Raw genomic sequence first — 14,489 nt, 5'->3', positions numbered from 1 at the left:
TCCCTCTGCCATTATCATTTTACTTCCAATGGAATTGAAAAATTGGTGGTACCATTAATCTGGGTGTATAGTCTCTTAAAACTGGAGTCAGTTGAATTTAATAAATACTTATTAAGCATCTTCTATGTACAAGCTAATGTGCTAGATAATATATTGTAGTGGAAGAACTATGGCCCTAGGAGTAATAAAACTTGCATTCTGGTACAGGCTCTTACCCCTTTTAAGGTGTGGCATCTCATCTGTAAAAAGAGGAGGTAGGACCACTAAATAGTCTTCCACAAGTCTAGTTTTAACCTTTTCTGATTTAAGGACCCCTGTATAAAACACTGAGTTTCAAATAAAGGTTTTATAAAAACGACTCTACTTAATAAAATTACTGCACCCTTCTAGAAAAGGCCACTTTAAAATAATAATAGCTAACTCTTATTGAGCTTTTACTGTGTGCCAGGCTCTGTGCTTACATTTTACATGGATTACCTCCCTTCATCTTTATAACAACCCCATGAGGTATGAGAACTGTTATCCCTATTTGGCAGATGATGAAATTGAGACTTGGTGAGGTCAAGAGACGTGCATGAGGTCAGTTAGTAAGCCATAGATCTAGGATTTGAACTTGGACAGAGTGACTCTAAGTCCAGGTTCATAATTATGGTGTTTATATAGCCAGCCCCATTTCCCATGGAAAGTTTAGGGATAACCGGCAAAAGGATTAATGTTTCTTACCTCCCAAAGAAAGTAAATTAGTGTCCTGGGTTGAAAAACTGTTGGGAAAGGTGTTCCCTAGGATGCTTTGGGCCACAATATGGACCAACCTAAGAGGACACTAGAGAACTCAGTGGGCCATTTTTGCCTTTCTCTTTGTGTGTGAGGGTGTGTGTGTGTGCGTGTGTGTGTGTGTGTGTGTTTGTGTGTGTGTGTTTATGTGTCTATGTGTCTGTGTGTGTTTGTTTTATGCACGAATATATGCATGTAGAGGTAGGGAAAAGTGAACTGGCTCTTTTCCATTTAGCTGGAAGTAAAATTGTATGAAACAAGTTGGCCAAGATTTAGCAGAGAAACAGGTTTCCTAAACTTAGATTCCTCATTTTGGTTGGTGCAGTGATGGGTGGGGGCAGAATAGGAGGAGGAGATAGAAGGGATAGAAAGAAGACCTTACAAGCATGTTTCAAAATGTATTTGAAGGGTGGGAATTTGGTCTGCTCCAGCTGCCTTGCAATTTTGATTTTCTGGGACTTGGCTTGGAAATATCTGGAACTCTCAGTAATGTGTTTTGGCTCAACCTTCCAGGTATACTAGGAGAGAGGCCAATGACTGCAAATGGAGTAAGAATTTAGCTCGGCTTTGCTGCCCTGTTGTTATTACAGAAGAGTCGAATATATAGATCCAAATCGCATTTTTACAGAGAGAACCACAAATATCCTTTCTTCCCCTTTTAAATATCCTCAGGGACAGTCTGTTTATCCAGGAGAAACAAGGTTATTTCATTGATTGAGGATGATGTCAGACCTCTGACAGTGGTGTGATTAAAGCTATGGGCAAATTAAAGGTTGCAGAGTTCATACTATTTTAGTTCTTGTGCATGAGACAAGGGATATTTTCCTTTCTTTTCTCTAATAAGTAAATGGAATAGTGTTTTCCTTTTTATGTGACTCAACATGTAGGTGAACATAAGTTCTAAGAAAACAATCAGGAAACTGGAGAGAAGTCTGCAAAGCTTTTTTCTTAGATTTCTTCTTTTAAACAGAAACAAGAAAGGCCAGGGGGTGGGGAGGTGGAGAGAAACAATCTGTATGTGTCCCATTGACATAAAATGATTTGGGGTTTTGAAAAGGATATGAAAGACAGAGGACAAAATTGATGGAAGAGAGCAAGACTTTGGACAGTAAAGTGTTTTTTTAAATTTGTTTTATTTTGCTTTTTTTTTTTTTAGGAGCTGGGTGTCAGGAGCAAAGCCAGTCAAAGTCCACATGAAGAATCTCAATAGTACTGGCAAATAGTTGTATGATGGTTTCTCTAAAGGGTTTCAAATTTAAAAGCCTTGGACTGTTTTCCATGTGTTTCAGTTAAAAAGAAAAAGAAAACTATTTTGTTCAGAATTAGATAATAGAAGCATGGTGGTTATTTACCATAACTCTTAAATAATCCATCTTTGATTCCGGTTAGAAGTTGGTCCTCTCTTTGAAATTAGGGGAGACGCCCCAAAATAATTACTTTGCAGATTGGAGATGGTTTCATTTTTTATTGTGATTACACGTTGGGCTGAAACAAGATGGAAAGACAAATTTCCATGTCTGTTCACTCTGTATCTGATCACTTTATTTTTGGCAACATTGCAAGGAAATGATGTTAAATTAATCACTGTGTGGTTTTGTGGATTCCTTTTAACTTAGATATTTTGGACATGCCCCCAAAATAAAGAGGTGCTTGTGTGCTTTCTTTGCATTGCATTGCCTCTCAAACGGTGTCTCTGGTGCAGATTAAAGCCTTTTTTCTTTAAGTGATATGAGTGAGTCATGGCTAAGCTAGGATGGAAGATAGGAATGTGGATCACGTACATCTCACCTAAACACAAATTCCTCAGTTTGGTAACCATTTTGGTTGGAACTACAGGCCTTTTCAGAAGGTCAAAGCGGTAATTAGAAATGAGATTTTCCCCACTCAAATCCATATGTGGTGGGTGTTTGCAGCTAGTTTCTATAGTGTGAGTCTAGTTTTTTTTTTCCTTTTGTGGAGATACTGGGGAAGTGGAAGTGCTGAGAAAGCAAGCAGTGGCATCTTCTCCTTGAAGACGGAGAGTTGCTGCTATGCATTGAGAATGGCAATTGCCTTTGCTACTCTGGTAAGAATGGATGGACCATTGATCAGATTGTTAAATCTATGAGGACAAGAATTACATGTTGTGTGTGTTTTGTATTCCTCATTTTGTTTAGCATGAGGCTGGCAATGTCTGAAATAGCCAGCATGCAATAAGTACTTAGTAACTTGGTTAAAAAGGAGTGTGAGTTTTCTTCTGCCCATCTGAGGCTGTGGCAGTTAAATTGAGAGTTTCACTGAGCATTCTATCCTTGACCAAAAACCTACATTCTGATGACTGCCTTTCCTTCTGGGGTCTAGGCAGGGAGCCTTACTCACCTGCCCTTCTATTGATAGCATTTTAAAGATCGCACCCTAAAGATGACAGTTTTGTGGCTTTTGTCATCACCCACAATTCCAACTCAGAATGGAAGTAGCAACTTTTTGGAAGTGTAACTCTAGAACAGCAATCTTTTCCAGTCTCAGACCTAAACATTTCCACTCCCTGGAGACTGGCCAACCCTCTGAACACACTGCTGGATGGTGAGGTTTCTTTTTCTCCTGGTATAAATGGACACTGCCACTCATATAAAAGGCAAGCACATGGGAGGACAAGTCATTCCATTGGAAGGACTGGTTTGGTTAACTGTTGGCCATTGGTGGCAAAATAGAAACAACATTTTTATTTCTCCCTCCCTCCCCCTCCTGAACATTTCAGAGTGACCAGTGGTTGGACTCTTGGCGGCGCTTACCCTGAACCTGAGTGTTAGGGTAGAGGGAATCTGCCGTTGCGGTTTCTGGAGCTGCTCATAAGCAAGAATTCCCTATCCTGATCAAGGCTTTAAGCCTGAAAGAAAGCAGAAATAGGTATGGACCATTGGTGTGTGCATGTGTGCTTGTGTGTATGTGTGAGCCTGTGCGTGCAGAGTGGGGTGGGTGTGGGATGGGAGGGGGTGGTCTACTCTTCAGGGTCTGGGGCAGCTCAATGTCTGGATTTCCCTGCCTTGCAAGGCGGGTTTACAAGTGATTTTATTGTAACCATACCTGCTCTCATTTCCATTTTTTTTTTTGAGGAAGGAAAAGTAGTTTGGTAGTCATCTTTCCAGTTTCGGGCAGCAAAAGAGCTTTATATGTCACCTTATTGGAAAATACCAATCTGACAGTTCAAAGACAAGAGTCCATGAGGGTCTCTGGGAAGAAGGAAAAGAAGACTAGAGGGCAGGTTGCTCAGCTTCTTGGTGTTCACTTCTCCAAAGAATATGATAAATGAGATTAAAAAGGTGTTTTGGAAGGTTTTAACTGTGGGATCAAACTGCTGTATACAATAAGAAAACCAGGTAGCAGTAATCATGCAAGAAGTATGAAAAGAAAGATGATTTTTTCCATCTACCATACACATCTTCTGGATCACTCCCTGTAAGACTAAAGGAAAGGAGCTCATGTTGCCAGAGAGATTGGAGGTTATTTAATGTAGAAATCAGGGCCTAGTAACCAGGATTCCAGAGTTCTCATCTAGGAACCTGAGGCTGGTTAGGTTGACCTCTATTGTGACTTGGTGTCACATCATGCCAATTCTTTAACACTACTTATGATCCTTAGAGTGAAAGTTTCATTATTGAACATTAATATCGAATTACAGTACTTAGCATGGCAGGGGTAGAGAGAGAGAGAGAGAAAGTAAGGAGAGGAGAGGAGTGGAGAGGAGAGGAGCGGAGAGGTCATCTACTACAATTTTCAGGTTGGAGAACAGAAGAAAAGAGGAATCAATTCCTTAGGTTACCCTATACACCCATGGAATGCTTATAATTTGAATCTTGAGTTGTCTTACTACGGGTATCTGTTTCACTCAATCCATATTGCTTCCTTAAGAAGAATTGGTGGTGGTGGTGGTGTATGTTGTAATTATACACTTTCCAGAAGGATGACCTTTTTATTTTTCAATTTCTAAATGCTCTCAGAGGCATACTTCAAATGAAAGAGGGTTTCCCCTTTAAGCTCCTCCTACACAACAACAACAACAACAATAACAACAACAACAACAACAATAACAGCAACAACATCTCAAAGACAATTCCTGGATGGTTGAAAGAGAGACTGTCAATAGCAATTATCCCAAGGCCTTCTCTTATTAAGCCAAGGAGCATTCAAAATGGACAATACAAAAAGGATTTCTTTTTTAAAAAAGATATATTTCAGAATTTTATGAGATCAGAGAAAATGATATACATCAAGCAGGGATCATATCTATCTAGTACAAGCCAAGCTTTCTTCACTTTTTATTTATTTTACTTATTATTTGGCATTTTGTAGTTCTCTTCACATGCCGAACCACTTTTCAGATACTGTCTATGGGGTAGCTTCTCCCTACCATCCTGCCCCCCTCTCCCACAGCCATAAGAGTTGGATTTTTAATTTAAATAGAATACAGAGAGATGAACCTTGAAAGGACCTAGGAAAATTGCCTTCTCTGATCACGCTACTTGACTGCTCCAGGTTTGCCCAGATCTTTTAAGAGTTAGTCAAGATTGAATATTTAACATATGCTAAAAATGAAAGAGAAAATAGAGAGCTCTTATGCCTCCAAGTCCCTCATCATATCAATGCAAGAGCCAGAAGTTGCCAGCAATTAACCTGTTAATTCTAGATTCAGTTATCTGTTTTGTCACTGCAATGGAATCCTTACTCCCAAATACCCATTTTCATCCCCTTTAGAGGAATGATTTATCCATCAACTGGGTGTTAAGCTTCCTGTTTCCCCTTCCTAGGTCAAGGGCAGCCCAGGTGCCCAATTTCTCTCTCTCTTCACAAGGCACCACCAGCAATAGAGATGAGAAATTCTGAAGAACAGCCAAGTGGAGGAATCACGGTATTGCAGCGTCTATTACAAGAGCAGCTTCGCTATGGCAATCCTAATGAGAATCGTAACCTGCTTGCCATACACCAGCAAGCCACAGGGAATGGCCCTCCTTTCCTCAGTGGCAGTGGGAACCCAGGTCCTCAGAATGATGTGTTGAGTCCCCAGGACCACCACCAACAGCTTGTGGCACATGCTGCTCGACAAGAACCCCAGGGGCAGGAAATCCAGTCAGAAAACATCATCATGGAGAAGCAGCTTTCCCCTCGAATGCAGAATAATGAAGAACTCCCAACTTATGAAGAAGCCAAAGTCCAATCACAGTACTTTCGGGGCCAACAGCATGCCAGTGTTGGAGCTGCTTTCTATGTCACTGGAGTCACCAATCAGAAGATGAGGACTGAGGGACGCCCTTCAGTTCAGCGGCTCAATCCTGGGAAGATGCACCAGGATGAAGGACTCCGAGACCTTAAGCAAGGGCATGTCCGCTCTTTGAGTGAACGACTAATGCAGATGTCACTGGCCACCAGTGGAGTTAAGGCCCATCCACCTGTTACCAGTGCTCCTCTCTCCCCACCACAACCCAATGACCTCTACAAGAATTCCACAAGTTCCAATGAGTTCTACAAGGCCCAAGGGCCACCTCCCAGCCAGCACAGCCTGAAGGGCATGGAACACCGAGGCCCCCCACCAGAGTATCCCTTCAAGGGCATGCCACCCCAGTCTCTAGTGTGCAAGGCCCAAGAGACAGGGCACTTCTATAGTGAGCATCGTCTGAACCAGCCAGGGAGACCAGAGGGGCAACTGATGAGGTATCAGCATCCCCCTGAGTATGGAGCAGCCAGGTAAGAGAGTTCTCTTTCTGTAATTTCCTGACCTCCTCGCTAACCAGCTTTTGCGGTGTGTTGGAAATCTTAATGGAAGGAATGGACAGGTGTTTGGTATAATAGATTCTGCAATGCATGGCTGGCCTCTGATTAGTAAATTTCCTACCAATCTGAATTTCTAGCCATAATTAGCACTGTATTAATATTCCCATAACTTTATAGGTTGAACTGGCCTCAGCTGTCTAGGAATGAACAGGAGCACAAGACTTAATTTCAGTAGCTATTCACTGTCCTGTCTCCTTGAATATTGAAGGAAGGGTCACTGTTCCTCATCTGGTGAGTTATTAAGCCCTTCCTTGAGGAGCAGAAGCAAATTGTCTTGGACTTTAGTTAGTCTGGAATATCCTATCACTTCTACTTATTCCCTTCCACAAAATTCATCACATATTTTTGTGAACACATCTTTCTGCAGAATTACTGCTTCTTTCAGACACTAAACAAATACCCAGATATTACTGTGGGGGGAACTATATACGTGCAAGTTCAGAGTGTAACTTGTCATGTACTTCCTTATAGTTTATGAAGTCTGGATTGCTTCATCTTTCTTCTTTAGAGACTTCGTTAGTCGTCTGACATGTTTTTAAACATCTAAGTTAATTTCACATCATATTATAGAGAGGTTTTGGTCAGGTACTAAAATATAGAAATAAAAATATACTCATGACTTCTGTACCACTTGCCATTAGTTCATGAGGACTATTTCATATATTCAGTTCTTTCTAAATACACTTTTGAATTGTCCATTCTATCAACCAGACCCTATGATTCCATGATTCTATTCATCATTCCTAGTGTTATAATGGCCATGTCTCTGATCAGTGGGATTTTAGCAAATGGGGCAAAGGGAAGGTTTCAGATATGGGAACGGTGGTGGAAGTTACGTAGTATTCTTCTTGTCCTGTTACTATGAGTAATTAGGGATGGCCACGAATGTTTGAAGCCACAATGTTTGAAGTCCTTGAACCTAGGGTTGCCTTTTCCAAAGCCCTACCCCACCACTAGGCCTGCGATCTCTTTGATATCTAATACTGCCTTCTGTCCCCTTCTTACTCTTTGGGGAAGAGCCTCTCGGCTTGAGTTTCATGTGGTGGCTCAGAAGACAAGGCAGTCAGGGGGTGGAGTAAACATAATGTAAAAGAATGCACCTGGCATTTTCTGGTATTTCATTCTTTTCTTCTTCTAGGTCCATTTTTTAGCTAGAGGTAATTCGCTTTGGGTTCCACCTCTAACTTGGCCAGTTTAGAATTCTTTTCCTTAACCCAGTTGGATCTCTAACCTTTTTTCAACCTTCTCTGTATAGCTTTCAAAGGGCAGGAGCCTGAGTTCTGATAAGTGGCTTGGAACAGGAAATGGGGTAATGGACAGGGCCCTTCCGGTTTAAATGAGAACAAGAACCTGATTCCCATCTGCCCAGTGAAACGGAAGAACAAGGGAGGGGTTGGTCTGATGGACTGCTTAGCTTGGTGGAAACCCATCTAAGACAGCGAAATGTCAATGAAGCTGGGGGTTTTGTTTTGCTCTTCCAATCAGTCTGGAAGAGTCTGTCAGACTCTCTCCCTTATGTGGACGAGCTGACATCTGTTGCCTTGTGGGAGGGGAGTGTGTTGGCTGCATTGTGGAGCAGAATCTAAAGCCCCACTCAGCACATGGCCTGCCTTTCCAGAAAAGCTATTTTCAGAATTCATTCAACAATATTGTTTGTGATCTGAAATGACTCCCACAGTATTTGAAGCTAGATGGAAAAGCTCTTTGATCTGCCTAAGCAAATAATAAGGGACCCAAAGAGGGATTTCTTTTCTTCTCATCCTGATTAAACCACCAGAGAAATTTAGCTGCATATATTTTACAAGAAGATATTTATATTTTCTCCTCACTCCTACATTATCTGTAGATCTATCTTCCTATCCCCCAAAACAGTAGAGCCACACCGATTACCCTTTATTGGGCAGTATTATAATATGCAGCTTTGCTCTAACAGTTTAACAGTTTTTCTTTTTCTCAATAGGAGAGGAACAGATTTTTCCAATATGGACTATGCTCAATGTATAATCATACTTAAAATGGTTCTAGTCAGAAGATGCTCTGTATGAAGTTTGGGTCTGCATCGGACAAATTCTGGCAATAAAGTGTTTGTAGGGCATGGAGTGAGGGAGTAGCACCTATTGACAAATTACTAGCAAGGGGAGGTAGTTGAATAGCTTTCTAGAAATGTATGCTTTTAGGTGGTGACACATTTGTCTTCCTTATATTGTTTAACTAACTAGCTAGAGAATTTGTGAGTACCTTTCCAAGTAACTGCTGCTGGAACCAAAGAATTAGAAGATGAAGTTCTTAGTCCTCAATCTACAGATTACCAATTGGGATGCAAGGCAAACTCTTTGAACAAATTACTCTTAGAAAAATCTTTGTTTGCCTTTAGAGGTGCAGTAAAATGCTAGACATTTACTGTTAAAATGAACAAAATGTTCTAAACAATCTTTATATTACTTTGTCTTCCCTATGCCCTCCTCCCCACTTAAAACAAAATAAATATCCCGAATGCCCTAAACTCCAGATGGGAAATAAGGCCAAACCCTGTGAAGAACTCAACATTTTTTGAATCTTTGTCTTTTTAAGTACTGAGCCATTTCTGCATCTGGGGTTTATACATTCATCAACTGCTTTTAAAACTTAAATCCTTTCTGTTTGTAAAGCAGCCACCTTTTTTCAATTGTTGAAATCATGCTCAGATCTGAGGTTTCTTGAAATCCTTGTTTAGTGGAATCTAAGAGTGACCTCACTTTAGTTCAGAGCAGAGCTGGTTGTGAAAGAGAAATAATCAGGAATTTGTAGCTTTCTCCAAGGTTCACATATTCACCATCACTGAGCCTGGGAAAGGCGCTGTTTCTCTGGGGAGAATAAATTGGGTTCCAGGCTGTTGGTGGCACCTACTCTGATGAGAGTGTGAGTGTGTGGGCTTGCACAGATGTGGGCCAGGAGTGTGTTGTATATTTGTGGATTGTGGGTGGGTGTGTGGCTAGGGAGGGTGAGGGCTCCCAGTTAGTGAGGTGGCAGGGTGGAAGGTGCTTTGTCAGCTCAATGGGTCAGCTTTTGCTTTCTCTTTGTGTCTTTGAAAATTGTCTCTGAGAGTGACTTCCCCTGGCTTTGGGTGGCTAATGCTGATTTTGGTCTTTGGCCTCTGTCCTGAATGTATGCCATGTACTCTTTTCCACAGAGTACCAGGGACCCAGGTTGTCTTAAAAAGGGACAAGATAAAGGGAGGGAAGGGGCAAGGAGGCAGGTCAGGGCTTTCATGGGATCGTGTGATTCTATTGTCTTCCAGCAGTGTTGTTCCTGGTTAATGTGTTTGTGGGGAGCAATTCAAGCTGCTGTACTGTGGAAGGACCTGGGGAATATGCTACTCACCCAGCTGCCACCTTTAGTTTTACTGTTACTCTTATTATTTAATCTTGAGTATATTTTTGCTTCCTCTGACATCCCCCCAGCATTCCCTCATGCCTGTCATTCCTCAGTCCCCTCCTCTCAGGGGGAACTTCATAAGAGTGTTAATAGTACTCTTCTGTGTGTGTGTGTGTGTGTGTGTGTGTGTGTGTGTGTGTGTGTGTAGTTCATTGGCTGGAGGGCTTTCTTTCTCTTTCCAACTACCCAAGCCTTGCTTAATGTTTTCAGACCCGCCAGGGATGGACTCCCTTGGTTTTCCCAACATCATTGTACACTGAAATCTACTTCCTTTTCCAGTTTGGGGGACCTGAGAGGCAGCTGCCCTGTCTACACTTATCTCTAGGCAGAGCCCAGAGTCATAGCCAAGGTAACTGCAGTCCTGCACTTATCTGACTTTGGAGACCTCCTTCCAGAGACCTTGTGGTCTCCTCCTTCCTGAGACCTCCAGGAGGCCATGTCCTCTCTAGGGTATGTAGGGGCCTTTAAGCCCTCAGGCAGGCAAGAGAGAGGCCAGTGTCTGGTCTATTCAAGAGAGAGGCTTGTCTTCTGATGGGGCCCAGGGTAGGTGGGGAAAGGAAGCCCAGTTCAGAACTGGGCATTCAATCTTTAAAAGAGAACACCTTCTAGGCCTTGAGTTTTCAAATCCTGACAATGAGGATGAAAGTTAATATGAATGTTTTTCCCTTAAATTTTGAGAGCTAGGTTGGAGAACATGAAATGTAAGCCCCTCTTTTCTGCCCAGGGTGTTCAAAAGCTCCAACAAATCCCAGAACATTATATTTAACTCTAGGAATATGTATTATATATAAATTATAATAGCTTTTACTCAAAGAGGAAGAACACATAATTCATTTACCTCTGAGGAAACTGAAGATCCACAGTATGGAAAATAGAGAAATACTATTCCACAGCTCCTGGGCTTTTGATTGGATGAATGATTTGAGTTCTTAGAAAGGTTATGTATGGTAACAACTTTCCAGTTGTAATCATGAGAACCATGTAAATTCTCTATCCACAAATAGTTCACGTGCTCTGTTTGATATTCAGCAATTATTTATAGTGGCATATGTATGAAATTGGAAGAATGTGGGTACACTGGAGGTGTCAATGGGACTGAGAAACAGAACCTAGGGTTTGAGTACGTTTGATGGCTTTGGTGAACATCTGGGTAATTTGGTATTCATGAGCAAGTATTTGGAATGATTTTGTAGTTATAAAAAGGCCTGATAGTGAGGATCTATTGAAGGGATAGATAAATGAACAATAATGATAATTGGAGTGTGTATAGGAGGGATGTGCTTTAGCATACGAAATGCCAGTTAAAAGTTAATTGCTCCTGGCGATTTATCCCAGTTCTACCATGAATTTTATGCAACTTATTGTAAAGATTTTATGGATATCCCATAAGTAAAATCACTAACAAGGTCAACCTATCTTACTGAGAGGTAGATAAGAGACTCTTTGTAATTCCTATTGAGCTCAAAAATGAGAAGCACCCAGTGTTTTTGTAATTAATTCGCAACCTCATGAACAATACTGGCTCATGTAAATTAGGTAATTTGAGCAAAGTTACACAGCTAATAAGCAGTAGAAAAGGTCTCCAGACTCTGTTGGGATTCAATTCCCATTCTCTTAGCCATATGTCCTCCATGGATTGAGAAATATCAACTGTAGGATAAGCATCCATAGGATGTGGGAGTGTATGAGGTTAGTTGGAAATGGGCTGGGGAGTGAACAAGCTTTTTGTCTTTAGTATTTATTGACAGATATTATTTCCGGTAGTGATAATGGTGGAAGGATCCATTCACATACTCTCATTGTTTCTCTTAATGACTAATACTCTGGTATTAGGTATAAAACTGGGAGAACCAAAGTTCTTTTTCTGGAGCTTTCTGTAAATATTAGGCTAGGAATCTGAACATCAGTGCATGGAAATCAATGTATTATGGTAGTGGATAGAGCCTGAAAATGGGAATTGGGAAACAAGGGTTCTACCCTGGCACTACCACTAACTCACTCTTTAATATTTGACAGAGTGCTTCCTCTCTCTAGATCTGTTTTCCCCTCCCTCCAATGACAGAATTGGTCTAAAGTATTTTTAAGTCCTTTCTTGTTCTTATATTTTGTGATTCATTAAATCAAAAATAGTATGATAGTGTTCTCTATAATCCTCTCTAAACCATGGTATTATTAATGCTAATAGGCATCAGTCAGTTGTTAATATAAATGATAATTATTTGGTATCTCTAATGTAATAAGTATCCACATATCCTCAAGTAATTTTTTGTAAATATATGTGTTACCAAAGAGAGATGCAGGTAGCAAAATGAGGGGTGGTTTTGACTGCTGTTTGCTGTTTCTGTCTGGGCAAGCAGAATATATTTTCTAAATTTGACTCTTTATATGTGCCAGAACATGTATAGAGTGTCAGAAAGGGTTTAGCTTAAAATAACGAGGTGAAAATTACTTTATAAAAGACTTATTTAAAATGCTTCGACTTGAGCACCGAGTGTACAGGAATACAATCAAATACTTGGATTTTCACAAAGCGACCTTTGATATCATCTTGTTCAGTCCTCCATGGGATCACACCTTTGTCTGGAAGTCTCAGAAGGTCAGGCTTGGAAAAGACTGTAGAGGTCTTTGTAGAGATCTCATAGTCTATCACTACCTGCTCCTCATGTTGAAGGTGTCTTGGGGGCAGTGGAAGCCTCTTCATTTCACTTTCTTGTGTTCTCCCCCAGTGCCTTCAGAGAGAGAGCTTAACCTTAGCATGCCCTCCATGTTTTACAGGCCAACACAGGACATCTTATTGCCATTGTCGGCCAGGAACTCTCAGCCTCACAGCCCTACTTCTTCCCTCACGTCTGGGGGTTCCTTGCCCTTGCTGCAGTCTCCACCATCCACTAGATTATCTCCTGCCCAGCACCCATTGGTCTCAAACCAAGGAGACCACCAAGCTCACCTACCTAGGCCGCAGCAATATTTCCTTCCTAATCAGGCTCACCAGGGTGATCATTACCGTCTCACTCAGCCGGGTCTGAGTCAGCAGCAGCAGCAGCAGCAGCAGCAGCAGCAGCAGCAGCATCACCAGCAGCAGCAGCAGCAGCAGCAGCAGCAGCAGCAGCAGCAGCAGCAGCCAGAAGGCTATTCAGCTATGCCTAGGGCTCAGCAGCCATCTTCTTATCAGCCAATGCCAGCAGACCCTTTTGCCATTGTTTCCAGAGCCCAGCAGATGGTTGAGATCCTCTCAGATGAGAACCGGAACTTGCAGCAGGAGTTGGAAGGATGTTATGAGAAGGTGGCGAGACTGCAGAAGGTGAGGTCCCTGTGTTGGAATATTAGAGTCTCCTTTAAACCTTACTTGTTTAATAATGATGTAAAAGTCTCCACTTGTGGTACCTGCATAGCTTATGGGCATGTCTTCAGGATTCTTATATCTGAAGGTTAGATATGGATCAAACTTTGGAAAAATTTTCTACCTGTCTTTCTAGGAGAAGTAACATTTTACATTTATGTGGAGAGAGAAAAAAACATATTTATACAGTTTTCCCAGACACCATAGCACTGAAGAAAACTTCTTCATAAGGTCAAGAACACTGGTGTATCTGTGTAGGTGAAGGACCTGCCAGCATAAAGACTTTTTGTCTTGATTATATTTTCCCAAATACTGAATTTGAATCCTAAATATAAAATTATAGTTCCTAGGAAATCTCACCACTGAAGTTAGATCCTGCCCCTGCCTTATTCTGAAAAGGGATTATAGCACTTTCCCAAATGAGAGTTCCCATGGTAACTCTTTTTCAGTGCCCTTTCTCTTTCCTCCTTTTTGCTTTGGTCCTTCCTTGCAGCTGAAATTCAACATCTACTCTCTTTCTCTAGTGTGTTAGGGGACACAGAATGAGTGTTAAGGAAGTGAAGGCCAACCTAGTGCTGCAGTGGATGAGAGGCACATGTCAGGTAGAAGAGGAAAAGGAAAATGAGGAGAATAAGGTAGATAACAGCTGATGCTAGAACAAATAAGAAGGCCTGAGGTTCATGAGAGGAGTGAGTAGACAGAATTAGTCTGGAAACTCACCACCACTCCCCCTTTTCTCTGCCCTTACCATCACACAGATCAAAGTAGTGAATTTAGCCTTCTGTGAATTCTTTTCCTGGAAACTTCTGTTAATGGACGTACAACTTGCCCTTTTGGAGGGTACAGTGTCTACACAGGGTAGGGAAAGGATTGGTATAAGATCTTGAAATAGTACTCTGAACAACTTGAGGAGAAGGACTGCCTTCCAGGTGTGGCATTCTGTGGGGGGACTGGAAAGGCTTGTACTCTAAAGGCTACCTAGAGCAGAGCAACACCAAGCTGCTCTTTGAAATGGAAATGTTTATTTTCTTAGCTCAGCACTTGAATTTTGCTCAAAAGCTTTATCAGGCCCAGGCCTTGCAGATCATGTCTCTGAATGCCATTCACCAGTTTTCCCCTTCTGTGCTGCTATCTTGGTGCCATCTGCAAAAAGAAA

The 14,489-nt window shown here is 41.5% G+C and overlaps 1 protein-coding gene across 1 annotated transcript in view; it reads left to right on the top strand.

Annotated features, from left to right (window-relative positions):
- Nucleotides 1-14,489, top strand: part of AMOT (angiomotin) — a 67,452-nt gene that overhangs the window by 10,990 nt on the left and 41,973 nt on the right. The window contains exons 3-5 of the mRNA XM_016142753.2: nucleotides 3,512-3,660; nucleotides 5,559-6,492; nucleotides 12,769-13,294. Of these exons, the coding sequence (XP_015998239.2) occupies nucleotides 5,621-6,492; nucleotides 12,769-13,294 (1,398 nt within the window). The 5' untranslated portion in view covers nucleotides 3,512-3,660; nucleotides 5,559-5,620. The remainder of the gene's footprint in view (nucleotides 1-3,511; nucleotides 3,661-5,558; nucleotides 6,493-12,768; nucleotides 13,295-14,489) is intronic.

This window comes from Rousettus aegyptiacus, unplaced genomic scaffold, assembly GCF_014176215.1.
Source record: "Rousettus aegyptiacus isolate mRouAeg1 unplaced genomic scaffold, mRouAeg1.p scaffold_m13_p_9, whole genome shotgun sequence".
Lineage (NCBI taxonomy): Eukaryota > Metazoa > Chordata > Mammalia > Chiroptera > Pteropodidae > Rousettus > Rousettus aegyptiacus.
Note: the sequence above shows the minus strand (reverse complement) of the source record. Positions and strands in the feature narration are given on the sequence as shown.